The 27,313-nt window shown below is 48.4% G+C and overlaps 1 protein-coding gene and 2 pseudogenes across 1 annotated transcript; all 3 read left to right on the top strand.

Moving 5' to 3' along the window:
- Nucleotides 1-1,836: 1,836 nt before the first annotated feature.
- On the top strand, nt 1,837-2,749 carry LOC114196457 (non-selective voltage-gated ion channel VDAC1-like; annotated as a pseudogene).
- Nucleotides 2,750-10,747: 7,998 nt separating this feature from the next.
- LOC114196347 (serine protease 44-like) lies at nt 10,748-14,201 on the top strand. Its single transcript, XM_088022216.1, has 5 exons — nt 10,748-11,063; nt 11,398-11,554; nt 12,181-12,446; nt 13,229-13,392; nt 13,968-14,201. Exons 1-5 carry the CDS (start codon nt 10,748-10,750, stop codon nt 14,199-14,201), a joined length of 1,137 nt encoding a protein of 378 aa, XP_087878342.1.
- A 7,669-nt stretch (nt 14,202-21,870) lies between these two features.
- LOC114196348 (serine protease 44-like) lies at nt 21,871-26,190 on the top strand (annotated as a pseudogene).
- The last annotated feature ends 1,123 nt before the right edge of the window (nt 26,191-27,313 follow it).

The raw sequence follows: 27,313 nt of genomic DNA on the forward strand, positions 1-27,313 counted from the left end.
GTCATATGCATATCTCTATGAAGTATGTTTTCAGTTCTTTTGCCCATCTTTAATTAGGATGCTTATTTTTTTATTGCTGACTTCTAAGAAGTCTTCTTATATTCTGAGTGGAATCCTAAGTCTGTGATTTTTTTCACTTTTTTCACTTTTAGCTGGAGGCTGTGAAGTTTTTTCTTCTACTTTTTCTCCTAGAAGCTTTATGATTTTAGCTTTTACGTTTAGGTCTATGGTCTATAAATTAATTTGGGAGCATGGTATGAGATATAGGGATCAAAGTATATTTTTCTGTATCTTTAATATTTATCCAGTTCCAGTACCATTGTTGAAAATATATTTATTTTCACATTGATTTGCACTGGTACTTCATCAGAAATTGACAGCATATATGTGCATCTTTTTATGGATTCTCTATTTAGTTCCTTATCTATTTGTATATATATCTTTATCTTTATATTCTTATGCCAACTTTACAGTGTCCTAGTTACTGTAGCTTTTATAATTAGTCTTGAAATTCAGTCATGTTACACCTCCCAATTTTTTCATGTTTTTCAAGGTGGAGTTTTATGTAGAAATTGACAGGTTGATTCTTTCTTTTTTTTTTTTAAGATTTAAAAAAAAAAACTATTTGACAGAGAGAGACACAGCGAGAGAGGGAACACAAGCCGGGAGACAGAGGGAGAGGGAGAAGCAGGCTTCCCGCTGAGCAGGGAGCCCGATGCGGGGCTCGATCCCAGGACCCTGGGATCATGACCTGAGCCGAAGGCAGACGCTTAACGACTGAGCCACCCAGGCGCCCCTGACAGGTTGATTCTAAAATGTATACAGAAAAGCAAAGGATGTAGAGGACAACAGAAAGAACTCTTATGCTTTAAGACTTACCATAAAAGTGTAGTAATCAAGGCAGTTTGGTGTTGGCATAAGGGCAGACAAATAGATAGTGAAACAGGATAGAGAGTCCAGAAATAGATCCACACATATACGGCCAGTTGGTTTCAACAAAGGTGCCAAGACAATTCAATGTAGGAAAGGATAGTCTTTTAAATAAATGATACTGGAACAATGGGACATTCCTATGTAAAAACAAAACAAAACAAAAAAAACCCCGAATCTTTGCATTATATGTAAAAATTTACTTAAAAAGGATTCTAGAACTAAATGTAAAACCTACATCTAAGAAAACTTCTAGAAAAAGGCAGAAAAGTCTGTGTGACCCTTGAGTGGCAAAGATTCTTTATATAGGACACAAAAAGCATGAACTAGACAAGAAAATAAATGATTGGGTTTCATCAAAATGAAAATATTCTGCTCCTTAAAAGACACTGTTAAGAAAATGAAAATCAAAGCCACAGGCTGGAAGAAAATAGCAGAAATATCCACTCAGAGACTTATATATGAATGTGCATAGCATCTCTATTCATAATAGCCAGAATCTGGAAACAACTCAAGTGTCTGCTAACTGATAAATGATAATCAATGAAAATACTACTTGGCGATAAAAAAAAGGATAAACTGCTGGTAGACACAAGAACATGGATGGAAATTCAAAAACATTATGTTGAGTGAAAGAAACCAGACCCAAAGAGTACAGATTTCTGATTCCATTTATATGAAGACCAAATAGGCACAATAGGTGATCAGTGGTTGCTTATGATGAACGTGAAGAAGGCACAAAGGCATTTTCTGGGGTTTCAAAATGGTTTATACCTTGACTGAAGTGGTGGTTATGTGGATCTATATATTTATTAAAACAGTAGATTGTGCACTTAAGATCTATTTAACCGTATGCAAATTTTTCCTAGTTAAAAAGAAACAGGTTGCTCCGCGGTAGCAGCCTCTGAGCCCACCGCCACTGCCCCTGAGCAGAGGATGGCTGTGCCTCCCACGTATGCTGATCTTGGCAAATCTGCCAGGGATGTCTTCACCAAGGGTTATGGATTTGGCTTAATAAAACTTGACTTGAAAACAAAATCTGAGAATGGACTGGAATTTACAAGCTCAGGTTCAGCCAACACTGAGACCACCAAAGTGACGGGCAGTCTGGAAACCAAGTACAGATGGACCGAATATGGTCTGACGTTTACAGAGAAATGGAACATTGACAACACTCTAGGCACAGAGATCACTGTGGAAGATCAGCTTGCACATGGACTGAAGCTGACCTTTGATTCATCCTTCTCACCAAACACAGGGGGAAAAAATGCTAAAATCAAGACAGGGTATAAGCGGGAGCACATCAACCTGGGCTGCAACGTGGATTTCGACATTGCAGGTCCTTCAGTCCGGGTGCTGTGGTGCTGGGATATGATGGCTGGCTGGCTGGCTACCAGATGAATTTTGAGACTGCAAAGTCTCAAGTGACCCAGAGCAACTTTGCAGTTGTCTACAAGACTGACGAATTCCAGCTCCACACTAATGTAAACGATGGGACAGAATTTGGTGGCTCCATTTATCAGAAGGTGAACAAGAAGTTAGAGACCACTGTCTATCTGGCCTGAACAGCAGGAAATAGTAATACTCACTTTGGAATAGCGGCCAAGTATCAGATCGACCCTGACGCCTGCTTCTCAGCTAAAGTGAACAACTCCAGCCTGATAGGTTTAGGATATACTCAGACCCTAAAGCCAGGTATCAAACCGACCCTATCAGCTCTGCTGGATGGCAAGAATGTCAATGCTGGTGGCCACAAGCTTGGTCTAGGACTGGAATTTTAGGCATAAATGAATACTGTACAGTCGTTTAATTTTAAACTATTTTGAGCCTAGCTACCTTCAGAATTTAGTGTACCTTTTTAATGTTGTATGTCTGGGATGCAAGTATTGCTAAGTATCATTTTAGACCTCCATGTTAAAGATGATTCAGCTTTAAGGTGTTACCCTTTCAGAGGTACAGAAGAAACGCAAGTCCACGAAAAGTCCTTTCAGCTGTAGACTTGGGGGGAGCTTGGTGGCCCCTCCAGGGAGTTCAGGTTTCTTTTCTATCTAGAAATGGCTGCAAATTATCAGCAAAAGCTGATAATTGATAGGCACTTTGTTAATTGGTATGGAGTACATGAATGAAATTATGACTTCCTGAGAATTGAACTGGGTTTCCTACCCGAAGGAAGGAGAGACTCACTGATGGTGTGTATAAACCCATCTGAAAGAGACTTTTTTAGACAGATTTTTCCTGACCTGTTTCCACCCCAGTCCATTACCTCTTTTACACCAAAAGTAGTCTGCAGGCTGTGGTAGCTGTTTCTTTTGTGCCATTTTGGGTTAGAGAAGATGGATGTGATAAAGCCACTAATTCAGGACTTAATTCCCTCTCATGTTGTGGTTTTCTGCCCCTGCACCAGAGTATGAAATGGCCTCTAAAAGTCCCAGCTCTGAGCTGGGAAGAGTCTCTGTGACTGTAATCACATTGTGACAACACTCGGAATCTAAATTGGACTTGTTCTAGTCTCGCCACTTGGTTTATTTTTTAGCCGTTTAATGGGTACATTTTAGAGTCTTCCATTTTGCGTGGAATTAGATCCTCCCCTTCAAATGCTGTAATTAACATCACTTAAAGTAAAACTTGAATAAAATATTGAAACCTCAAAAAAAAAAAAAAAGAAACAGGTTAATGTGACATATTCTAGTTTGGCCCCAGTGTCCATTCTCTTCCTCTTGCATAGTACGTGTCTTATGCAATGACCCGATGTCTAGTGTTGTGCCAGCAAATACTTAACGATCAGCTCTGGAGGGGGAAAAAAGCCCAGATTTATGACATTCTTCAGATTTCCATAGTATAAATACTTTCACTATGGCTGATTCCTTCCTTCTTTCCTTCCTTCCTTCTTTCCTTCCTTCCTTCCTTCCTTCCTTCCTTCCTTCCTTCTTTCCTTCCTTCCTTCCTTCCTTCCTTCCTTCTTTCCTTCCTTCCTTCCTTCCTTCCTTCCTTCCTTCCTTCCTTCCTTCTTCCTTCCTTCCTTCCTTCCTTCCTTCCTTCTTCCTTCCTTCTTCCTTCCTTCCTTCCTTCCTTCCTTCCTTCCTTCCTTCCTTCCTTCCTTCCTTCCTTCCTCTCCTTCCTTCCTCTCCTTCCTTCTTTCTTTCTTTCTTTTTTTTTTTAAAGATTTTGTTTATTTATTTGAGAGAGAGAATGCCAGAGAGAGTACACCAGACAGAGAGCCCAAGCTGGTGGGTAGGGGCAGAGGGGGAAGGAGAAGCGGACTCCCCACTGAGCAAGGAGTCTGATGAAATGCGGGGTTTCATCCCAGGACCCTGGGATCATGACCTGAGCCGAAGGCAGATGCTTAACTGCCTGAGCCACCCAGGTGCCCCCACCATGGCTGATTTCAAGCTACCAATATGACATTACTGAATCTGGAGTTGGGAAGAGATGTATACCATTAGATAGAAGTTCTACCATACACCTGTAGTAGACCTCACCTCAAGAGCACAGGTAATTAGAAAATTCAGAAAAATAACTAGGAAGTAATGAATTTTGAGTATTTATTACCTTTGTTTTTAGTGTAATTTCTTTAATTATAGGTTTTATAATTTAAATTTTAATGACTGTGTTTAACAACCAGCTCATAAAATTCCTGACAATTAACAGTTGGCTTTCATGAGCTGGGACAAGCCAGCTCCAGCATCCACTGGGCTACCAGCAAATTTTGGGGCAGGGATTCATGTTCAAGTAACTTATTAAGAGTGTTATTTTCAGGAAAAACCTGTGTGGATGTGAGGGAAGCAGGCTAGGAAAAGGCAAGAAGTTTAATAAGAATGTGATTATAGGTGAAGTCTAGGCTAAGCAAGATCCTGGAGTCTACTTTATAGAATTCATCAGACTTAAGGCAAGGGAGCTGGGCTTTTGTGCCCTGTACCACTATGTCTTTGGCTACAGGCTGACTGGAGGAATGGAAGGTAGGAATACAATTCCTAGTCACCTTCTGTAATGTGGCTCCATGTAAGCCTCCTAAGAAGGATGCAGGTAGGAATTCCTAGTACCAATAGTTGGGAGATGGGTACACCAAACAGGTAAAATGGATCCCAGGTGATCTGGGTGGCTATGCACTTAAAAACTGCCTTTCTCAGCTTCCCTTGAAGCTTAGGGTGACCATGTATTTAAGTTATGTTCCATGAGATGTAAGTAGAAGTAGTGTGCTGTTTGGGGGGATGACCTTCAAAGGGACATGAGTGTGTTTTTTGGCTCTTTCCCCTTTCTAAAGGGGAAGATGAGAAAGATGGAGGTGCCATCTTGGATGCAGAGATGTGTGCCCATGTTAAGGGTGGCAGAACTGGACTTGGCTGCCTACATTTGGACTGTTAAGTAAGAGAGAAATAAACTTTTTTTTTTTAACCACTGTACTTTGGGATATCTCTGTTACCACACTTTAGCCTTTACCTTAACAAATATAGTGAGTAAAACAACAAGTAATAACAAATATCTAAAATCATGACTGTGTAAAACAATGATAATTTCTAATTTGTAGGTTTTTCTTTTTTCTTTAAAAAATAGCAAGACAGGACTAGTCCTAACAGAATGAGAGAACATATCAAGAAGAATAAGGGCGTATCCACTACAGAAAAGATATAATTATTTGTACATGACTTGGTTGTTTCAATATAGAAAACCCCAAAGAATCGACAAATTATCAAAATTGATAAAATAATTTGATCAGATTGTTGAATAGAATAATGTAATTGCATTTCTGAAAGATGTGTGTGACTTTGTGAGAAAATTTATGAAATTTTATTGAAGGACATGAAGGAAAACCTAAATAGAGATACACCAAATTCATGAATAAGAAGGCTCAATAGCACGCAGGTGCCAATTCTCCCCAAAATGTTCCTTAGATTTAATGCGTATTTGAATAGAATTTTCAACAGTTTAAAAAAAATTGTCAAACTTATCCTAAAGTTTATATGGAGTACCAAGAAGAGCCAAAACCCTAATGAAGAAGAAGTCGAGATGGGAGAATGCATTCTATCACATACTGTTGCTCAAAAGCTCTAGTAATCAAGAATATGTCAACTATACTTTAATAAAAATAATGGGCCATTCAGTACACGGTGCTGGGATAAATGGTTAAATGGAAAATAAATGAACTGAATTCCTTTCTCCCTATAAACAAAAAAAAATGTGGATAAAAGACATAACATCAAAAACAAAACTTTAAAACTTTTAGAAGAAAATACAGGATCATATCTTTAAGACCTCAGGATAGGGAAGGCTTTTTTTTAAAAGATTTTATTTATTTATTTGAGAGAGAGAGTGAGAGAGAGAGAGAGCATGAGGGGGGGAGGGTCAAAGGGAGACGCAGACTCCCCACTGAGTGGGGAGCCTGACGTGAGGCTCAACCCCGGGACTCCTGGATCATGACCTGAGCAGAAGGCAGATGCTCAACCGACTGAGCCACCCAGGTGCCCCTAGGGAAGGCTTCTTAAAAGCAGACACAAAAAAGCATAAATGATAAAGAGAAAGATTGCTCTTCTGACTACGTTAAAACTATGAACTTTTTTTTTTAAGATTTTTTATTTATTTGACAGAGAGACAGTGAGAGAGGGAACATAAGCAGGGGGAGTGGGAGAGGGAGAAGCAGGCTTCCTGCTGAGCAGGGAGCTGGACGTGGGGCTCTATCCCAGGACCCTGGGATTATGACCTGAGCTGAAGGCAGACGTTTAATGACTGAGCCACCCAGGCGCCCCTAAAACTATGAACTTTTATTCATCAAAAGTTGTAATAAACTGAAAAGACAAATCATGATTGCAAAATGGTATTTGGAGCAGGCATTACTAACAAAGGATTAGCATGCATTAAAAGAAAAAAAACCTCAATAAGAAGTACTTCAAAAGCAATCCAAATATAAAATTGGGCAGATGTTACAAACACTTTATAGAAAGACAGCACAAATGGCCAGGAAAGATATGAAAATATACTCCAGGGAAATGCAAATTAAAACCATACTAAGATATAATTTTATGCCCACCATATGAGAAAAAACAGAACTGTTGCGGTAAGTGTTGAGAAGATGGAGATTAATAGAAAGACTCATATACTGATGGTGGGAGTGTAGTTTGGTAAAATTAGTTTGAAAACTGGCATCATGAGTTAAGAAAAATAGATTTACACATGAATCATTGACATCCAAGGTCGTAACTCTTGCAGATGACACAGGTAATTCAAAAGACACACAATGAAGCAGGGTTACTCATTATCAAAAGTGAAAATACACCAAGAATATACATAGGAACCCGGTTGTTCTACTTTTTTGGAAAACTAGAATTATTAAGAGCATTGTATGACAATGTAGGACTATGACCCTAGAGAGAAGGGTAACAAGTGAGATGAACCCTACAATTCTCCTGGCTTCCTAAGCGGAGGCCATTTTCACATGAAACAGGGAGAGAAACCCAAACAGAACACAATGATATCACTAAGTTAAGGAGACAGATTGGGGCTCAGGAAGGCTAGGCATCTGGAGTTTGCAGGTCAGAATCGTGTAGAGTGGGGGTTACCATGCTATGGTTTGGGGGCCAATTCCAGATACAGCCTGCTTTTGTATAGGACTAAGAATGATTTACACAGTTTTAAAGAGTTGCTTTTTAAAATGAATATATGGCAGAGTCTATGTGTGGCCTGCACAGCTTAAAATATTTACGGTCTGTCTTTTACAGGGCAAGTTGGCCAATCCCTGCTGTACAGGAATCCCTCTGTCAGTGGAGCTTGTGACTCTTGATCTTGGGATTGTGGGTTTGAGCCCCACGTTGGGTGTAGCGATTACTTAAAAATAAAAAATCTTAAAAAAAAAGAAAAGAAAAGATAAGAATGACTACAGACTTCTCTCCAGACACAATGCAACTTAGAAAATAGTAGAGAGAAGATCATCCTCAAGTGAGTCAGGGTAGAATTCTACATCAAATGAAAATATCTTTCAAATATGAAATTGAAGTAAAGACTTATACAAACAAAAGCTGAGCGAATTCCTTCCTGGACTTGAAGAGATTCTGAAGTTCTTCAGGTTGAAGGAAAATGATATCAGATGGAAATTGGTCTGTACAGACATGAGGTGGGCCAGAAATGGTAGTGTTGTTAGGAAATATTAAAGACTTCCCATTTTTAAATATCTTGTAATGTAGAATATGAAACTCTTTGAACTTTTTGTACCCATTCCATTAAAATTTATTGGTCTTTCACCTTGAATGGATCTTGTACCATACCTAATTTTGTAAAATCTTTGGAAAACTATGTCATGTAGATTTAGTTATGTAGTTACGTAGATTTTCCAAATGTTGACACGTTTCATTACACAATATAAAAAATCACATTTACTTATATCACTCCTGTTGTCACAAAAGTATTTAATTATTGGAAAGATGTAAAGTGTTGTCTACCTATCATGTCTTTGCCAGCACCACTATCAGTGGACTCATGGAGTGTCTGATTTAGCATCTTGGGATCCTACATAACATAGTACTACCGAGTACTGAAATGCATTAATCCCAGTAAGAATGAAGTGCTAGCCCTCCGGGGTGGAAAGAAATCGGTATCATCTTGCCACCAAATAGCTGGTTGGTTTCCTTCAGGGATGTAGCATTTCAGGGGGTTGGCGTTGACCTTGATGCTGACAGATTGGACATTCAGCAGGAGTAGTAGCTATGCCGGCTTTGGTAAGAGGAAGCCCACGTTGCTTTATTGGGTGAATGAATAGCCTCCAATCCTGCCAACACAATACTCTGTTCCTGGACACACTGGGCAAGCATGGAGGTTGACAAGGACAAGTGTTAGCTGATCTCTAGTGGAGGAGTCATCCTATCCACTTGGTTGTTGAGTGGCCACACATTGGCGGGCACTGGTGCAGAAGAGAAAAGGCTACATACTTTTTTTTTTTTTTAAGATTTTTATTCATTTATTTGGGAGAGAGAGAGCGTGTGTATGCACAAGCTGGGGGAGAGGCAGAGTGAGAGGGAGAAGCAGACTCCCTGTGAGCAGGGAGCCCGAGGTGGGACTCAATCCCAGGACCCTGGGATCATGACCTGAGCTGAAGGCAGATGCTTAACCCACTGAACCACCCAGGCATCCCAAGGCTACACACTTTGTTTCTGCTGCCATAGGTCCATTCATGTGCTTCTTCCCCCAGATCATGGAGTTTTGCTCTTTCTAAGCCCCTGACCAACCAAACAACCCATTCATCACCGCTCAGGGGTCCATGTATATTCTTATTCAGGCCACTTCTCTTTTTATACCAAGTTGATGACCAGGTGTACTGTTTGAAGCTCTATGCACAGGATTTCTCCTCATCACTGCCTTTCAGGGCCACCCCTGAGTGAGGTTCTAGTGCAACAACAGTCTGTTTTCAACTGGCACTGAGATTTTAAGTCCAACTGTGAACTAGGCCTTGGTTTTTTCCTTTCATCAGCTGGTCATAGGATACTCCTTATAAGGCTATGGGTACGAAGTGAGGGAGAAACTTTAATTCAATACAAGCAGGAAATATGGAGGTCTAGGCCATTATTTTTGTGCAACTTACTTGTGTCTTCAAGACCTGTCGTAATAATCCAGTTCCAAATGTCTCCTGTCCATTGAACGATGAATTACTTTGTCCGGCCGAGTTTATGGCTTGTTTAGTCTGGCTGAATATCTACTTTATGATAGGAGGCATGAGACTCTCAGTTACTTGATGTTCCTTGGTCTGGCAGTTAGTTTCCTTCCGGGGTGCAGTAGGGTGCTAGGAGTTGCTTTTCAAATTTGTCAGCTGCAGACAGTGTGGTCTTGCTCCAGTACTGCAGGAGTCTATGCTGTGACTCTATAATTAGGACATAGCAGAGACTCCTTCCAGCATTTTTATTTTACCACCGCAAACTCTAGCACCATGGGGTTTGCAGGGTCGTGTAGCCCAAGGGATAGGCTGCTCATACCACAGCCTGACTTCGTTTCTTGATAGGAGGAACTGCAAGACATTGTGGCCACTTTTATGTATGTACTCCAGGATAATGTCCCTGCTCAAGCATTTTTAACTTACTCACGTTCCTTTTGCCACGTAACGTAACATATTCGCAGGTTCCAGGGATGAGGATACGGACATCTTTGGGGAGCCAGTATTCTGTCTACTACAGGGTTGTTTCCAGAGGGTGGCTATTAAGAATAAAGCTTCTAAAAACATTCGTACAGGGGTGTGTGTGTGTGGGTGTGTGTGTGTGTGTGTGTGTGTGTGTGTGTGTGTACATACAGCTTTATTTCTCTGGGGTCAATGCCCAGGAATGCAATGACTGGGTCGTATGGGAATCGCATATTTTGTTTTATAAGAAACTGCCAGTCTGTCTTCCGGAGTGGCTGTAGTGTTTTACTTTCCTACCACAACGTCTGAGTGATGCAGTACCTCTGCAGCCGCCTCAGTACTGGGTGTTGTACGACTGTTTATCTTCGCCAGTCTGTTCCGTGGGTCGTGAGATCTCACCGCGCTTTCCGTTTGCACTTGGCTCAGGGCTCTGTTCCCGCGGAGGGCCAGTGTCATCTCCAAGGCAGCGCTCGGTGCCGCCCGGGGCAGCGCGTTCGAGTCCGCCCGGCGGACCAGATCTCGGCGGCGAGCAGGCAACGGAGGAGGGGGGCGAGGCGCGCTGCACGCCCGGCCGCGGCGGTCGGTGCCCGGATGAAGAGCCTCCCCGACGGTCAGGCCCCCCCCCCCCCCAGGGGGCGCGACGGGACCCAGTTTCCCGCCCGCGCGAGCGCAGGGCCGCGGGCCGCCGCGAGAGGGCGCGGCGAGAGGCGCGGCGCGGGCGGGCCCATGGCGTCCCCACCCGGCGGCTCCCTGGGCCTCCTGCTCTGGCTCCTGCTCCTCCAGCCTCGGCTCCGTGAGGCGGAGGGGGGGTCCGCGGCGCCCCCACCGTCCCCGGCGCCCACCTCCCCGTCGTCGTCGGGGGGCGGCCGCGAGGGCCCCGGCGCGAGCGTGTGGAAGGCTGAGGGACCGTCTGCGCCCCCCGGGCCCCAAGAGGCTGCCGCATCCCCCCAAGTGGTGGCCGTCACCCCAGGGGCCTCTGGCTCCTACAGGGCTGGGGCCATGGCAAAGCCACTAACCACAGCAAAGCCGCTGTTCCCTGCAGGTGATGTTTCTGGGCCAGGCCCTGCCGGGGACAACTGGCCGGGGCCGCGGGGGCCGGGACCGTGCTCTGGGGGAGGGTCTCGTGGGGAGATGGCTTTTCCCGGGGAAGGGAGTTTCGGAGTGACCCCAACCCTGCGCTTGAGCTCGGAGGGGACGTGTGGCCATTCTCTGAGGAGCCTTAGGGGATAGAGCGCTGCTCTGGGGGTGGGCTGGGCGGTCTGAGGGGACATGGGCCTTGCTTTGAGGGTTCTGAGACTTCTGAGCATTATCCGGCTCTGCGGGTGGTGCTGTCAGTGGCTTTCTTTCAGTCCCCTCCCTTCACTGACCTGCTGCAGGATGCGGCCAGAGGTCTATGAGGATAGTTGGGGGATTGCCGGCCGCAGAGCGGAAGTGGCCCTGGCAGGTGAGCCTGCAGATCAATGACAGACACATGTGTGGAGGCTCCCTCATTGCCAGTCGGTGGGTGCTGACCGCGGCCCACTGCATATTTGGGTGAGTGTCTGGGGCTCTGTGACCTGGAGCCCGTCCTAACCCCTTCCCTGAGCTTCCTCTTCCTCATCTGAGAAAGGGGGTCGTAGACTCTGCTCTGCACACTGCAGTCAGAGGAAGGTGATGGTAGGGCCCTTGGTAGCCTGAAAAGTCAAGACCCCAAATCAGGTTCAAAGCTCGTGCTGATTCGCCTTCAAGCCAAGTGGCAAGAAATGGGAGGGATGCCAGTTGAGAGGCAGTGTGTGGGCAAAGACTGGCGAGGGGGAATATTTAAGAAGAGTGGAGTGTAGTAGACCACTGTGGCTAGATCGGGGGGTCTCCAACTTTCGAGCCTGGATAAACCTGCAGAGCTTGTTAAAGCACAGATTGCCTGGCCCCCACCCCCAGCGTCTCTGATGCAGTAGATCAGGAGGGGGATCCGAGCATCTGCATCTCTAACGCGTTCCCAGGTGACGCTGACGCTCCTCCCCGGGGAGCCAGCCTTGGAGCGCCGCTGGATAGATTGACCAGGGGTCCAGGGATGGGACGTGGTGATGGAGGGAGGGAAGCGGTTGATGGAGAGAGGCCCAGGCTGGGAAGGCCCAGAAGATGTGGAAGGGGAGTGTAGAGCCTCTAGGATCTCTCTGCAGCCATGTGGAGTACACGGCAAAGCTGGGAGACATCTTCATGAAGCATACCTCCAGAATGGCAGTCGAGATCCCCGTCCAAGACATCGTTATTCACCAACATTACAATCCTATTGGATTAATTGAGAATGACATTGCCCTTGTTCTGCTTGAGTTCCCTGTGAATTTTTCCTCCCACATCCAGCCCGTGTGCCTCCCTAAAAAGGCGTTCATGGTACAAGCTGGTACAGAGTGCTGGGTGACTGGATGGGGGAAGCTCAACGAAGCAGGTAAGACTGAAGCAAGACCTGAAGCTCAGGCCAGGCAAGAGGCTGCCTCGTGCCCTGTGGTTGGCTTGCAAGCTAAAAGGGGAGGCAAGGAGGCCATTTTCTAGCAAGCGGGGAAGGGAGGCGGGTGGAGAAGATGCTGGTAGGGAGTAATTTGATGGTGTTTCAGATTTCGATTAGAATTTCAGGACCTGGGGTCTCAGGTGACGAGCAAAGTGGGTTCTCTCTAGGGTGGATTTTAGCCGGTGGGGTGTTGGTGTTGATGTGTCTGCTCGTGGGAGCTGTCCCAAACTGCAAGTCCTTGCCTTGGTGGACGGGGAGCTTCCTGTGAATGAAAAGAGCCCAGAGAACTCCTCGTGGTGAGGCTGTTGGGCCTCCCATCCCCGGGGAGAGGTTGGATTTGGTACCTTTGGGACACTACTTGTCCAAGAGTTTATGATCCTGCTCAAAAGTAAAGTCCCTTCACTGATGCACAGGACAACTGTCACGATTACTAAGGATACTCAGAGTGACAGGGAGTCTGGTTTTGATTTCTCGGGGCTGGTAAGGCCTCAGCTCTTCCTGTCCTGATCTGTTCCTTCTCCGGTCTCGTTTTGATTCCTACCTCCTCCTTTCCCCACGTCAGCTTTGGGCTTCATCTCTTTCGGTGTCAAATGGGGACCACAGTCACTCCCCTAATAGGGTGTCTGTATGTGAACACACTGTATTGAGACCAAGAGTGGGTATGAGGGGCTCCTGTCCCGTTCCATTAGGCAGGTCCACCTACTCCTGAATTATCTCTACAGATCAGTCCAAAGAAGCTGCCGAAAGGCTACAGGAGGCTGAGCTAAACATTATCCGTTATGAGAAATGTAACACGATGCTCCAAACCCAGATGGAAACTAGTAGTGACATAGTCAAGGAAGGGACAGTCTGTGGTTACAATGCCCAAGGAAAGGATGCCTGCCAGGTGAGTTCATAGGCCCTTGGCCGTCTTGCCATTCTGTGGTCCCCTGACAGGCAGCGGGGCCCGTGTTATCCAGCAGCCCCTCCATTCACCCTTAATTCACGGCAAGGGGACTCAAGGGGACAAGCTGCCAAGGCTTGGCAGGGCTGGCCTGCCTGGATCCTTTAGCAGGAGGACCTGGTGCTGCCTGGAGGGGGTTGGGAGAGGAGGGGAGATTCAGGCGGAAAATACCAAAAATGCAAGTCACATCTTTCGTACCCCTTTCTATGTGACCGGCAGTGTGCTCAGGTAAAGACGTTCTTCATTATGATTAGCTCAGAGTATGGACATTTTCTTTGTTTATATTCCATTTTTTTTGGTACATGATTTTTTTGCATACGTATATGAATTTTGTTTGCTGAATTTTCAACCCTTAAATCTGATATTCCCAGGAACCTAGGGCTGGTGGATGCCTGGCGGAGGGAGGGTCCTGGGGAAGCCCCACGTGTGCCTGTCTCCCCAAGCCTTGCAGCGCGATCCGCCAGTTCTGATGTTGATTCTCTTCCATTCCTGTGTTTACTTTTTTCCTCTTTCTCCAGGGAGACTCTGGGGGGCCCCTGGTCTGTGAATTTAATGAAACATGGGTCCAGGTGGGGATTGTGAGCTGGGGCATTGGCTGCGGTCGCAGAAATTATCCTGGAGTTTATACAGAAGTTAGTTTCTACAAGGACTGGGTCATTGATCACCTGAGTCAGGCTTGCTCTTGGGACTCAGCAGGCTCCTTCCCACTTCTGTGTCTGCTGCTGCCCCTGGGCATCCTGGTGGCCCCGTGATCACCCCGGCCCACCCCCCTCCTGTTTCCGGGTCTCGCACTGGGCCTCTCCTCCGATCTCCCACTCCTACTCAAATGCCCTTTCCTCCAATTCTGCTTGGCGTCCACTGAGCCTGTAGAAAGCCCCACAGGAGCTCTCCAGCGAGGCTGGAGCCCCGAAAGTGTCCCAGCCTGATGCCCCCAGTCACCTGCCTCGGCCACACCCACGACCTTGGCTGTGCCCTGCTTGCCCCGAAGGAGAGGGGTCAAGCATCCCAGCCCGAGAGCCAGCCGACCTGCCAGGTGGAGCCCGGTGCTTCCTTGCCATCTTGGAGAGCCTCTACCAGAGAAGACACCTCATGAGCAGTGAGGCAGCCTTGGACCTGGCTGTGGTCTCAGGCTGTCACCTGAGACTGGGTCGAAGCGGACAGCTTGCAGATTGTGCAGAGAGAGGGAGGAGGCATCACCATGTCCCTGCTGAGCTGTGAGGCCTGGAGTTTCCACATCTGACCGGGCTGTCTGGGGCTGGGAGACATTTCCCCTGCCCCCAGCGCGGATCCAGCCGTGCGTGGCCAGCCTGTGGCACACAGGCCCTCCTGGGGCAGCCCCGTGATGGGGCCCCCTTCCTCAGTCCCTAGTGGCCCCATCCAGGCTCACCCGGAGGTGCGTGGAGGCAGTGATGGAGTGCGGAGATCGCAGAACTGAATAAATGTTTGGAGTGCATTCTTATTTATGTTGAAGCTCTGGTCTCCTGAAAGTTCTGGAGTGTTGCGTATACCATACTCTGTAGAGAACTAGTTTCCAGTGTAGCTTAAAAAAGCATTTCATGGTGTCCAGTAAACTCTAGAAGAGTCAGAGGTGGGGAGCTTGTCTACCTTGATGTAAATCTGATGGGTGGCCTTAGCCCGTGGGTCCTGTTGCCTGTCCTCCTGTTAGAGCCATCAACATCTCTGGCTGGAAGTGTTATAGTTGAGTTTGGCAGCCCCTGCAGTCAGGAGCAGGGGGGCGAGGGGACAGAGACTGGGGCATGTCCCACTCACACAGCCTCCTGTCTCTCCTTGCTGCCGTGTAACAGACATGCTTTGAGGAGACACCGTGGGCTGGGTGTCAGGCCGCCTTGAGCCCAAAGAGCTCCCACACGGGGAGGGGAGGTGGAAGGGCCTGGCTCTGTGTGTGTGTGTGTGTGTGTATGTGTGTGTGTATAGTTTCTTTTTCCCAATCACCCGATCTAGTGTCCCACAGTCACCTGGTACTGGCTGCTGATCATCCCCCAGCCTCTCTCTCCCTTGCCTACCCATCCTTCCAAATGGTCAGTGCTAACACTCCCAGTTATCCAGGACCTCAGCGAGCAGTCTGGGATAGTCCCACCTGCTGTCTGAGGGAGGCCGGGGTGGGACACTGTGCTTTGCAAACCCCAGCTGGTTACAGCTAAACTCAGTAAATGCAAAGAGGGAATCCCACAACTGGCTAGCCAGGAGTCACAGTCCCGGTGGTAGGAACAGTCCCTGGCTCTGGGAAGTGCATGGTCCAGATGGGATGCCCTGTGGCATGCTGATATTAGCATGTGGTTCTTGCTGGGGGTGGAGACAGGAATTTAGTCCAGCAGCTTAGTTACCGAAGATCTGCCTCTGGCTACCAGAAAAGCTAGGCAGAGCCTCCCTGTGAGTGGGACGCCAACTGCCAGGAGAGTGGTAGCCACTTTTAGTCTTCTCAACCAATATTCGTGGAATACCCTTTGTGAGTTAGGCACTGGGCTGTGGCCGTGAATAAGACGTGGACCGCAGGTGGGAAGGGAGAGCCCGTGGGTAGGATGACTCTTACTCAGGTCAGGGGCGTGGTGGCTGGGCAGAGCCACCCTCTGAAAGATATAGATGACACGGGCAAAGAAGGAGGTTGAGGGGTGGGCAATGTGTTCTCCTAAAAATATTAGAATTTAAAAGGAAACAAAACAAAAAGTGCTGGGGGTTTCTGGTCATAAGAAGCAAGCGACATCTAGCAAGGAGTATTCCTAGGGCCCAGATTGCGGTCTTGAAATACAATTTCCCCCCAAAAGAAATCAGGGCCTCCTGGGAAAGTGATCTGCAGAATGTCCGGGTGTGGAGCAGGGAATGTGTCAGAGGAGACGAAAACGTCATGTCGTACCGGCTGGCGAGGAAGCCATCCAAACGGCCAGGATCACATTAGAAGGACTCAGGAGCCAACAGGAAGTGGTACCCCGGGGGTCAGGCGGTATTGCCACGCCATGAGAAAGCACATCATTCTCCCAGCTCCTGAAAATACTGCCTCAGCTGCAGCCTTCCCAAAAGCTGCACTCGTCTGAGGGAAGGGATGCGCTCAGGATCCCACCCTTGGACAGGTGTCGCCCAGCCTACTTGCCTCACTTGGGGCCAACTTGGAAGGGCTTCTTGGAGGATCAGCTGAGACCTCAGTTGCAAATGCACTGTAGCTCAGCTTCTGCCATTGCCCAGTTCTGCCTCCCTTGCTCGCTTACCCACATATCTCCCGAGAGCACTCCTCTGCTGTCTGAGGGAGGCCGGGGTGGGACACTCTGCTTTGCACATACAGTTCCCGCTCAGGATCTGCTTCCGGGGAACCCCATCTGAGACACTTGGTCCAGCCAACATGGGACAATGTGAGTTTCAATGAGGATTTCAGTTCCCTATTGCTGAGTAACCAATCACCCCAAACCCAGTTGCTAAAAGTAACATGTTTCTTTTCTTTCTTTCTTTCTTTCTTTTTTTTTTTTTTTTTTTTTTTGGTTTTTATGTTCTGTGAAGTAGCCATGAGTACTGAATTAGCAAATACTGAACAATTGCTCCTCAGAGAAATACAGGAGTAGATTCCTGGGAGTCTTGCTGCACAACATTGTCACCGGGTGGTCAATATGTAGCTTTATTTTCTGTTTGTTTCTGGCTAAAGACACCTTATTTAATACACTCAGTTGATTCACTATTACTGAACTCAGGGCACACAGAAGTGTAATTTATACCCGTGCGAAGCTCACCTAACATGTCTTTTCTCTGCGACGCACATCACAGCTGGAGTCCTTAGCGACCCGAGACAGCCCCTAAGCAATATGCTTGGGAATCATTCTATTTATTTTATTTTTTTGCTTGGGGATCATTTTAAACAGCAAAATCAGCAGCAAAAAGAAAAAAAAAAGCACAAAAATGGAAAAATATGGCACATGGTAGACTGGGAACAAGTGTTTACGCTATGAGAGCTGAAACTGGAAGGCATGGCGTCATCTTGTTGACCTCAGCTGAGAATGGTGCTCGTGTTGTTTCTGATGAGGTATCTACTGTCACACTTCCCTGTGTTCCTCTTCACATTATTACTGGTTTGGAGCACCACTTGATTAGGTTGTGCTTCCGTCTAGCTTCATTTGTTTGGCATTCGTTGAGCTTCTGGGATCTCTGGGGTAATCGTTTTTTTAATTAAATTTGGAAAAATGTTTGACCATTCTTTCTTTTTTAAATTTATTTTTATTTTTTTAAAAAGATTTTATTTATTTATTTGAGAGAGAGAGAATGAGAGACAGAGAGCACGAGAGGGAAGAGGGTCAGAGGGACAAGCAGACTCCCCGCCAAGCAGGGAGCCCGATGCAGGACTCGATCCCGGGACTCCAGGATCATGACCCGAGCCCAAGGCAGTCGCCTAACCAACTGAGCCACCCAGGCACCTGACCATTACTTCTTTAAATATTTTTGTCTCTCCCACGCAGCACCTCTCCCTTGTGGAAGTGCCACAAGCCCACGGTGTTATATTTTTTTATACTCCCTCTTCTCTCTGTGTTTCATTCTGGTAATTTTCTTTTTTTTTATTGTCATGTCTTTAAGTTCATCCATCTCTTCCTTCCGCCATGTTTAACATAATGTTAATCCCAGCAGTCACTGTCTTTTTTTCATCTCACACATGGTAGTTTATATATCTAGAAGTTTGATTTGGGTCTTTTTACATCTTCAATATCTGTACTTAACTTTTGAGTACATATATATAGCTTACAGTTATAATCGCTGTTTTAATGTTCTTGCCAGTGATTTTAACACCTGTGTCAGTTCTTTGGATTGATTGGCTATTCTCCTCCTTATGCATTGTATCTTCATGCTCCTTGAGTGTTGGGTATTCTTTGACTGGATACCAGACACTGTGACTTTTACCTGGATGTTTGATATTTTCCTAGAAATTTTCTTGAGCTTTATTTGGAATGCAGTGAAATTACTTAGAAATGGATATTTTCATGGGCGCCTGGGTGGCTCAGTTGTTAAGCATCTGCCTTCGGCTCAGGTCATGGTCCCAAGGGTTCTGGGATCGAGCCCTGCATTGGGCTCCCTGTTCAGCAGGGAGCCTGCTTCTCCCTCTCCCACTCCCCCCTGCTTGTGTTCCTTCTCTTGCTGTATCTCTCTCTGTCAAGTAAATAAGTAAAATCTTAAAAAAAAAAAAAAGAAATGGATATTTTCAGGGCTCGCTTTAAAGATTTGTTAGACAGGACTGGAGCACTTCTCAGTCTAGTTCTCGCTGAAAAAAGAACTTTTTTTTTAAAGATTTTTATTTGAGACAGAGAGAGAGTGCATGCATGAGCAAGGGGGATGGACAGAGGCAGAAGCAGACTCCCCGCTGAGCAGGGAGCCCAAGGCTGGACTTGGTGGGACTTGGTCCTGGGACTCTGGGATCATGACCTGAGCCTAAGGCAGACGCTTAGTGGACTGAGCCTCCTAGGCGGCCCGCCTGAGACAAGACTTCTCTGAACATGCTACCCAGGGCTCTGTGAATCTTTGAGTTTTTCCAGTCTGGCTGCTGGAAACAGGCACTATTCCTGGGCCCCCCGGTGAACACCGGGCATTGTTAATTCTAATCCTTTCAAGTGGTTATCTCTCTAGCTTCTGGTAGTTCCCCCCCACCCCCTCACTGATCACTACACTGGGGAGTACTCAAGGGGGAGCCTCTGCAGATCTCCAGAGTTGTCCCCGCCCCCCAGTGTTCTTTGCATAGCTGCCTGGGGTGCCCCCCCCCACTTTTCAGCTTCACTTGATCACCTCAGGGAGCCTGTGACATTCTGCCAAGGTTCCCCTTCTCTGAACTGTGGCCTAGAAACTCTCTGAAGTCCACAAGCAGAGCCATGATAGGACTCATCCCATTTGGTTTCCATCTATCAGTGGTCCTGCCCTTTGTGGCCTGGTGTCAAGTGTCCTGAAAACTGTCGTTTCATATTTTTGCCCACCTTTGGTTGTTTAGGTGGGAAGGGCAATCCCTATTAGTCCATCTTGGCCGGAAGGACAAGTGAGCACATGCATTTAATAACATTCTTCTGTAATTAAAAGAAAAATATCTGTTATATCTTTAAGTTGCTTCCCTTTATTTATTCTGTATTTTTTTCTTTTATTCATTCTTCCTAGAATGTTGTCTCTTATTAAGCTTTTCAGAGAACAAAATTCTGATTGTGTTCATCTTCTTCATAATTTTGTCTCTATTGACTTCTGCTGCAGTTTCTTGCTAGTCGTTTCTTTCTCCCAAGCCCTGTCTTGGGGATTACTCCATTGATTGTTTTCAACTTTCTGAGCTGCATTTTTAGCTCTGATATGGTTGAAGCTTTACATTACTTTCTAGGACGACTATAGTTGCATCACGCGATATTTCGTATATAGTGCTTTCATTGGTAGTAATCTTTAAATTGTCATTTTTTACCTCATGATTTTCTTTTTTTAAATTTTTTATTTTATTTTTAAGTAAGCTCTACATCCATCGTAGGGTTTGAACTCACGACCCTGAGATCAAGAGTCCCATGCTCTACTCACTGAGCCAGCCAGGCGCCCCTTTCATGATTTCCTTTTTTTTTTTTTAAAGCTTTTATTTATTTAATCATTTAGAGAGCAGGTGAGTGGGGGAGGGGCAGAGGGAGAGAGAATCTCCAGTGGACTCTGCGCTGAGCATGGAGCCGTGGAGCCGACGCAGGGCTTGATCCCATGACACTGAGATCATGACCTGAGCCAAAATCAGGAGTCAGATGCTCAAACGACTGGGCCAACCAGGTGCCCCTATGATTTCCTTTTTAATAGGAGGACCATCTTCTAGAGTTTTGTGTGTTTCAGAACTACGGGATTTTTTGTAGAAGTTGATTTTAGTATTATAGATGTGTGGCTCAAGAACAGAAGCTATAAAGTTGATTCCTTGAGTTTACTGGTCTTCCTTTGTGGCCTTCTTCTTGAATGTTTCTTAAGTGCTCAATAAGAATGAATGTTCTCTGCTGGTAGTTGTAAAATTCATCATATTGCTATTAGATCATCAGTGGTGAGGGGCCTGGGTGGTTCAGTCAGTTTGAGCATCTGCCTTCGGCTCAGGTCATGGTCCCGGGGTCCTGGGATTGAGCCCCGCATCGGGCTCCCTGTTTAGCGGGGAGTCTGCTTCTCCCTCTGCCTCTCTCTCTCTCTCTGTGTGTGTGTCTCTCATGAATAAATAAATAAAATCTTTAAAAAAAAGGTTATCACTGGTCATAGCCAAATATCCTGTAATTTTTGCTTAATTTTGCCTCTATAAGCTATTGGCTTCTTAAGAGGAATGTTTGAAAAACTCTGGTTTCCCATGAAGTTGGTCAACTGTTGTTTTACATATTAAGGGCTCCTCATTTTCTTCTTCTTCTTTTTTTTAAAGATTTTATTTATTTATTTGACAGAGAGAGACAGCAAGAGAGGGAGCACAAGCAGGGGAAGTGGGAGAGGGAGAAGCAGACTTCCCGCCGAGCAGGGGGCCCGATGCGGGGCTCGATCCGAGGACCCCGGGATCATGACCTAAGCCAAAGGCAGACGCTTAATGACTGAGCCACCCAGGCGACCCCTCATTGCATCTTCTTGATTATTTTTTTATTTTAACTGTATATAAATCTCTCTGTCCCTTATATAATATTTTAATTAATTAATTAATTAATTAATTTCTGAAAGAGCGCACCAGTAGGGGAACGGGCAGAAGGAGAGGGAGAGAGAGAATCTCAAGCCGACTCCGTCCTGAGTGTGGAGCCCATGTGGGGCTCTTACAACCCTGAGATCATGACCCGAGCTGAAATCAAGAGTCAGAGGCTTAGCTGACTGAGCCCCTCAGGTTCCCCCGTCTTACGTAATCTTTGCCTTTGATTTTATGATCTGATAGAAACTTGCTATCCCACCTTCCTTTTGCATCAGATTTGTCTGGTATTTCCTTCCTATTCCTTTATTACCAATGTATCTGCCTCTTTATTTTAGTATCTGGTATGTTTCTGGACCTTATCTTTTTTACCAATGTGAAAGTTCTTGCTTGTCTGGTGTGTTCAGCCTGTTCACACTCAATTGCAAATGCTATCATATTAGGACTCGATACTGCCCTTTGGTTTTGTATTTTCTATTTATCATACTTCCTTTCTGTTTTTCACCTTCCATGGGGTAGAATGCATGTCCTTGTCCTTTCAAGGGCTCCAGCGATTAGATTACTCGGGCGTTTAACCCAGAAGATCTCTATTTTAAGGTCGATAAAAGCAACGACATCTTCAAGCGCCCGAGGAGCACTACCTGGATTGTTTCCGGTCGTATAACCAGGAAGCGGGAATCCTGGAGGTGCAGCTGGCTGGGAATTGTGCCCGCGCACCGGGGTCCCGCCAACGTGAGCGCAGGGCCGCGGGACGCCGCGAGAGGGCGCCTTGAGTGGGCTGCAGTGCGGGCGGGCCCATGGCGTCCCCCCGCGGCCCCTTGGGCCTCCTGCTCAGGCTCCTGCTCCTCCAGCCCCGGCTCGGTGGGGTCGGGGGAGGGGGGGCGAGGCCGTGCTGGGCTGCTCACGGGGTGGGGAGTGGAAGGGGGAGGTTTGCTGGGGGTGCGGGGGGAAGGGGCAGGCGAAGGGGTGCGCTCGGGCCAGCTCCTGTCTCACTGATCTTCCCCAGGTGAGGGTTACAGTCCCAGCGCGGATTCTGCAATGACCCCAGCGAGCCCAAAGGCGCCGTCGCCACCAGGAACCCCCGAGTCCCCGCGGATGCCAATATCCACTGCAGCTACAGCACCTCTAACACTCACAGTGGAGTCCAGCCAGACCACTGTATTTGGAACGCTCTCTCGTCAGGGTACTGCTTCTGGACAGGTCTGGACAGGTCCGCCTGGGAGGCCAGAAGGGAAGCTGCTTGGCTGGGGAGCTACAAGGGTCAGACTCTGTCTTGAAGGGTTGGAGAGGAAACCTGGTTCTGCGGGTTGGTGGCCGGCCAGGGGCGCTGGGCGGGGAGCCAGACAGTAGCTTCACCTCCAGTCCCTTCTCTTCAGTGAGCCGACCAGGATGCGGCCAGAGGTCTATGAGGATAGTCAGTGGATTGCCCACCGCAGAGCGGAAGTGGCCCTGGCAGGTGAGCCTGCAGATCAATGACAGACACATATGCGGAGGCTCTCTCATTGCCAGTCGGTGGGTGCTGGCCGCTGCCCACTGCATAATTAGGTGAGTGTCAGGGGCTCTGTGACCTGGAGCCCGTTGGGTCCCCATCCCCGAGCTTCCCCTTCCTCCTCTGGAAAGGAGTCACGGCGCCCTAGGTTTTATTCAGTCTGGAGTGAGACCTGAGAATTCGCATGTCTACCAAGTTCCCTGGGGCTGCTTTGGTAGTCTCGGGACCTCACTTGGAGAACCACTGGCTGGAGTGGTTCGGGGCTTGGGGACTGTATGTGGTGTGCAAGCAGGCAAGGGCCTGATGCTGGCCGAGGAGACGGAACCAGGCTGGGAAGAAGCTGGAAACTGTGGAAAGGGGAGTGTAGACCCTCCGGGATCTCTGGGAAGGGCATGTCCTTTCCCACAGCCACGAGGAATATACAGTGAGGCTGGGAGACAAACTGGTACATTCTCATTCCGAAACAACGCTGCTGGTTCCGGTGGAAGACATCGTTTGCCATCACTTTTACGACAATAGAGCTTTGAGACATGACATCGCCCTCATTCTGCTGGCCTTCTCGGTTATTACTCCTCGTACATCCAGCCTGTGTGTCTCCCCGAAAGGTCTCTCCACGTGGAAAGTGGGACAAAATGCTGGGTGACTGGCTGGGGCCAACTGGCAGCAGGTGAGACTGGTAAGTGGGGAGCCGAAGGGGCAGCCTGGGGTGCTGGTGTTGGCCCACAGGCGGTCGCACCAGGGACAGGGAGGCTGAGGCTTTAACAGGCGGACAAGAGAGGATGAGAGGTATTGCCAGGGAGTAACCGAACCGCTAGGAATTGCTTAATGAGGGCCGCCTGGGGGGCTCAGTCGGTGAAGCATCTGATTCGGCTCAGGTCATGATCCCAGGGTCCGCGCTCAGTGGGGAGTCTGCTTCTCCCTCTCCCTTGACCCCTCTCCCTACTTGTGCGCACTCTCTCTCTCAAATAAAAGAAAATCATTAAAACAAGAATGGCTGTGAGAATGTTAGCACGTGGGGGCTTGGGGGCCAGGGATGGTGGGTTCTGTTCAGCATGGATTTCAGCTCCGGGGGGGATGAGCTGGCTGCCAGTCAGAGCTGCCCCTCCATGGAAGTCCCTGGTGGGGACATCCTCTCTTGTCCCCCTGTTAAAGCCTCAGCCTCCCTGTGCCTGGTGCGACCACCTGTGGGCCAACACCGGCACCCCAGGCTGCCCCTTCGGGTCCCCACTTACCAGTCCCACCTCCCCTTGGTGGGGAGGGAGCTGCTCGCGCCAGGGGGTGTGGGCTGAGCCAGAGCAACCCTCCTGGGGAGGCTGGAGGGCCTCCTATCTCGGGGAAGAGGCTGGACTGCAAGCTTTGGGGGCACTCCCTGTCTGAGAGTCTGTGATTCTGTTCGGCACAGGACACTTGTCACTTACTCTTGGGACTCAGAGTGATGCTTGCTTTTCTCTTCCGGTTCGTAAGGCCTGGGCTCTTTCTGTCCTGAGGGGTCCCTCCTTCTCCTGTCATGACCTTTCTTACTTCTTCCTCTCCCTCTCCCCTCACCCCCACAGCCTCCGTTCCCTCCTGTCAATGGGACAGTATCCATTGCCCCGACGCCTCCGAGGGGGCAAGAGTGTGAGGGCACAGAGCGGGTTTGAGGGACTCCTGTGCTGTCCACTCACGCAGACCCCGACTTTGTCGCTCCAGCACCCGTGTCAGTTCGTCTTCAGGAGCCCGAGCAACTCATTCTTCGCTACAAGAAATGTAACAAGATGCTGCGGACATGGTTACGAACATTTCGCAACCGAGTGAAAAAAGGGATGGTCTGTGGCTATCGAGAAGGGAAGAGTCTCTGCAAGGTCAGTTCCTGGCTCCGTTGTGGCTTCTTCGGTAACAATGTCCCCCCCCAGGCTTCCTCACTCCCAAGTGCCAGGGCCTGCGTGGTCTGCCACATCCTCCTTTCCCTCCTTAGTGAAGGAGATTCATGGGGAGAACCCCTCGTGGCTCCCCGGAGCTGGCCGGGCCTGCTCCTTGCTGCCTGGGGGCCCTGCCAAGGTGTGGGGAAGTTGGGGGCGGGTCGTCCTAATACTCTACGTTCCTTGAATTGAGTTCCCCCTATGTGGCACTTCCTGTGTGAGCCAGTGGGAGCATTTACCCCCATGAGCTCTGTTAAGCCCCGTCATAAGCCTGCCACATAGACATCATACCTGTCACACAGACGAGCGTCCAAAGGTGCTAGCTCAGGGACCCCTGTGCGTGCCTGCAGGCCTCCTGGGCCCACCGTCTTCCTCCTGCTCCGAGTGCCTTCCGGAGGAGGGGGCGTTTGAGCTGGGTCTCAGAGGATGAGTATTTGGATTTCTTGGAAAGAGAACAGCGCTGTAGGGAGAGGGAGCGGCACGGACAGCGGCTCTGAGGTCTGAGGGAACTTGTCACGTGTAGGGCCTGTCTTCCAGGTCTGGGGCAATGAGGTGGCCAGAGAAGAGGGCTGCAGTCGGAATCCGTGTGGCCTGGAGCGCTGGGCCGAGTTTCTCAACGCCATCTGGGCAGGACTGTAGGCTAGGTGTTTGTTTCCATCACCTAGGCGATGATGCGGGGTCCCGAGCAGGACCCGGGGCGATGAGGGGGTGAAGGGGGTGTGTCTGAGGTTGAGTCGTGAGTTCTTGGTGACTGCCTGCTGGGAGGGTGGGGGCGAGGGCGAAGTTGGGAGGGCTCTCTGTTTCTGTCTGAGCTGGCTGGTGGGGGCGGGGGCCCCAGAGCAGGTCTGGGAGAGGACAGGCAGGGTTCTGCATCAGATGGGGTGTATATGGGATGTCTGGGATAGTCTGGAGACAGGGAACTGATGTGTGTGTGGTGTTGGCTCTGTGGGTTTAAGGTCAGGGGGTATTTCAGGTTGGAGGTGAGGATTATGGGATCCTCCAATGCAGGGTTGATATTCAAAGTATTTCACATCCGTGGAGGCCCAGGACCGGCCAATCAGAACAGACATGAGCCTTAGAGCTGGAGTAGGGCTCTGGAGGCTGCGTACTGTGCCAGGGGTACCCCTTTGGTTGCTGGGTCATGGGAGGTTTGGAGAGGACCACGGGGGACAGGTCAGGGGCAATGGAGGAACAGGGGCATTCGAAGAGGATTTCAACACATTATTAACAGTACTGTTGCCCTGGGGCCTACTGGTTATATATCTTGTGTGCATCCATGAGCACATGCGAAGCAGGAGTATTTCTCAGAGGTTGTTCAAGTTTTCACTTAGTTTTCAACTCTCAAATATTCCCAGAAACCTAGGGCTGGTGGAGCCTTCAGGGGAGTCCTGGGGAAGCCCCACGTGTGCCCATCTCCCCAACCCTCACAGTGCGATCAACCAGTTCTGATGTTGATTCTCTTCCATTCCTGTGTTTGTTTCTTTCTCTTTTTCCAGGGAGACTCTGGGGGGCCCCTGGTCCGTGAACTTAATGAAACATGGGTCCAGGTGGGGATTGTGAGTTGGGGCATTGGCTGCGGTCGCAGAAATTATCCTGGAGTTTATACAGAAGTTAGTTTCTACAAGGACTGGGTCATTGATCACCTGAGTCAGGCTTGCTCTTGGGACTCAGCAGGCTCCTTCCCACTTCTGTGTCTGCTGCTGCCCCTGGGCATCCTGGTGGCCCCGTGATCACCCCGGCCCACCCCCCTCCTGTTTCCGGGTCTCGCACTGGGCCTCTCCTCCGACCTCCCACTCCTACTCAAATGCCCTTTCCTCCAGTTCTGCTTGGCGTCCACTGAGCAAGGAGCCCAATCCCAGGACCCTGGGATCACGACCTGAGCTGAAGGCAGATGCTTAACTGACTGAGCCACCCAGGCGCCCTGTCCCCTCCATTTTGTTAAACATTTGTGCTCCTACTGGGAGGAAGGCAAGTGAGATTTATTGTATTAGGCACTGGCTCTTTACCCTCTTTCTCTGGCTCAGTGTCCCAGCGTCTCTCTCTCTCTCTCTCTCTCTGGCTTGGTAAAATAGACATCACTGGTTCCACTCCCCGAGTTTTCAGTCCTGTAGGTCTGGGGCGGGCCTGAGAACTACATCTCTAACAAGCTCTAGGTGATGGTGTTGCCGCTCTGGGCACCACTGCTCGGCATGAACACGAGTAGAGAAGGCATCCTCCTCTTGACCACCGTGACATGGAAGTGGCACACAGTACTTCCACTCACCTGTCAGTGGTGGGAACTCATTAGGTGGACCCTAGAACTGGACGCCCCCTCCCTGCCACTAGACAAGAGAAGCAGGAATCTTGGTGGTCTGCTCCTGATTCTGCCACACCCAGCAGATGCAAAGACTGTATCCTGCAAAATTGCTCTGCAATTTTGGATTGCCTGGATGGCCTGGCATCCACCACCATCTCTTTCGGGTGCGACCATCTGATCGGTTGTCCGTGGAAGAAGAGGAATGCCTTTCCTCTCTCAGGACTTCCCCAAGACTCCTTATTCCAGTCTTAGATCCAGCGCCAATGTTAGTTTCCTGAAGACATCTTCCGGGATTCCCTCACCGTTCTCTTCCTTTCTTGTGCTTCCCACATCTTTTCAGATTCTCAGATCAACATAACTTGCAAACCTTTCCCATGCACCAAGCCCAGGGGACCAAGGGTGTGTCAGAGGCTGGGCGACAAAGGTACCCTCAGAGGTCCAGAGACTGGGGGCACCGTCCCCAACTTAAAGCAATTGGGGGTGCTTTCATGGAGTTGGCCACCCTGGAGGCAATCTCAGATCCCGGGCTCCGAGGCCATCTTCAAGGAACAGGCACG

The sequence above is a fragment of the Eumetopias jubatus genome, unplaced genomic scaffold, assembly GCF_037043125.1.
Source record: "Eumetopias jubatus isolate StellerSeaLion01/CBP00866 unplaced genomic scaffold, mEumJub1_p1.0 scaffold_1, whole genome shotgun sequence".
NCBI lineage: Eukaryota > Metazoa > Chordata > Mammalia > Carnivora > Otariidae > Eumetopias > Eumetopias jubatus.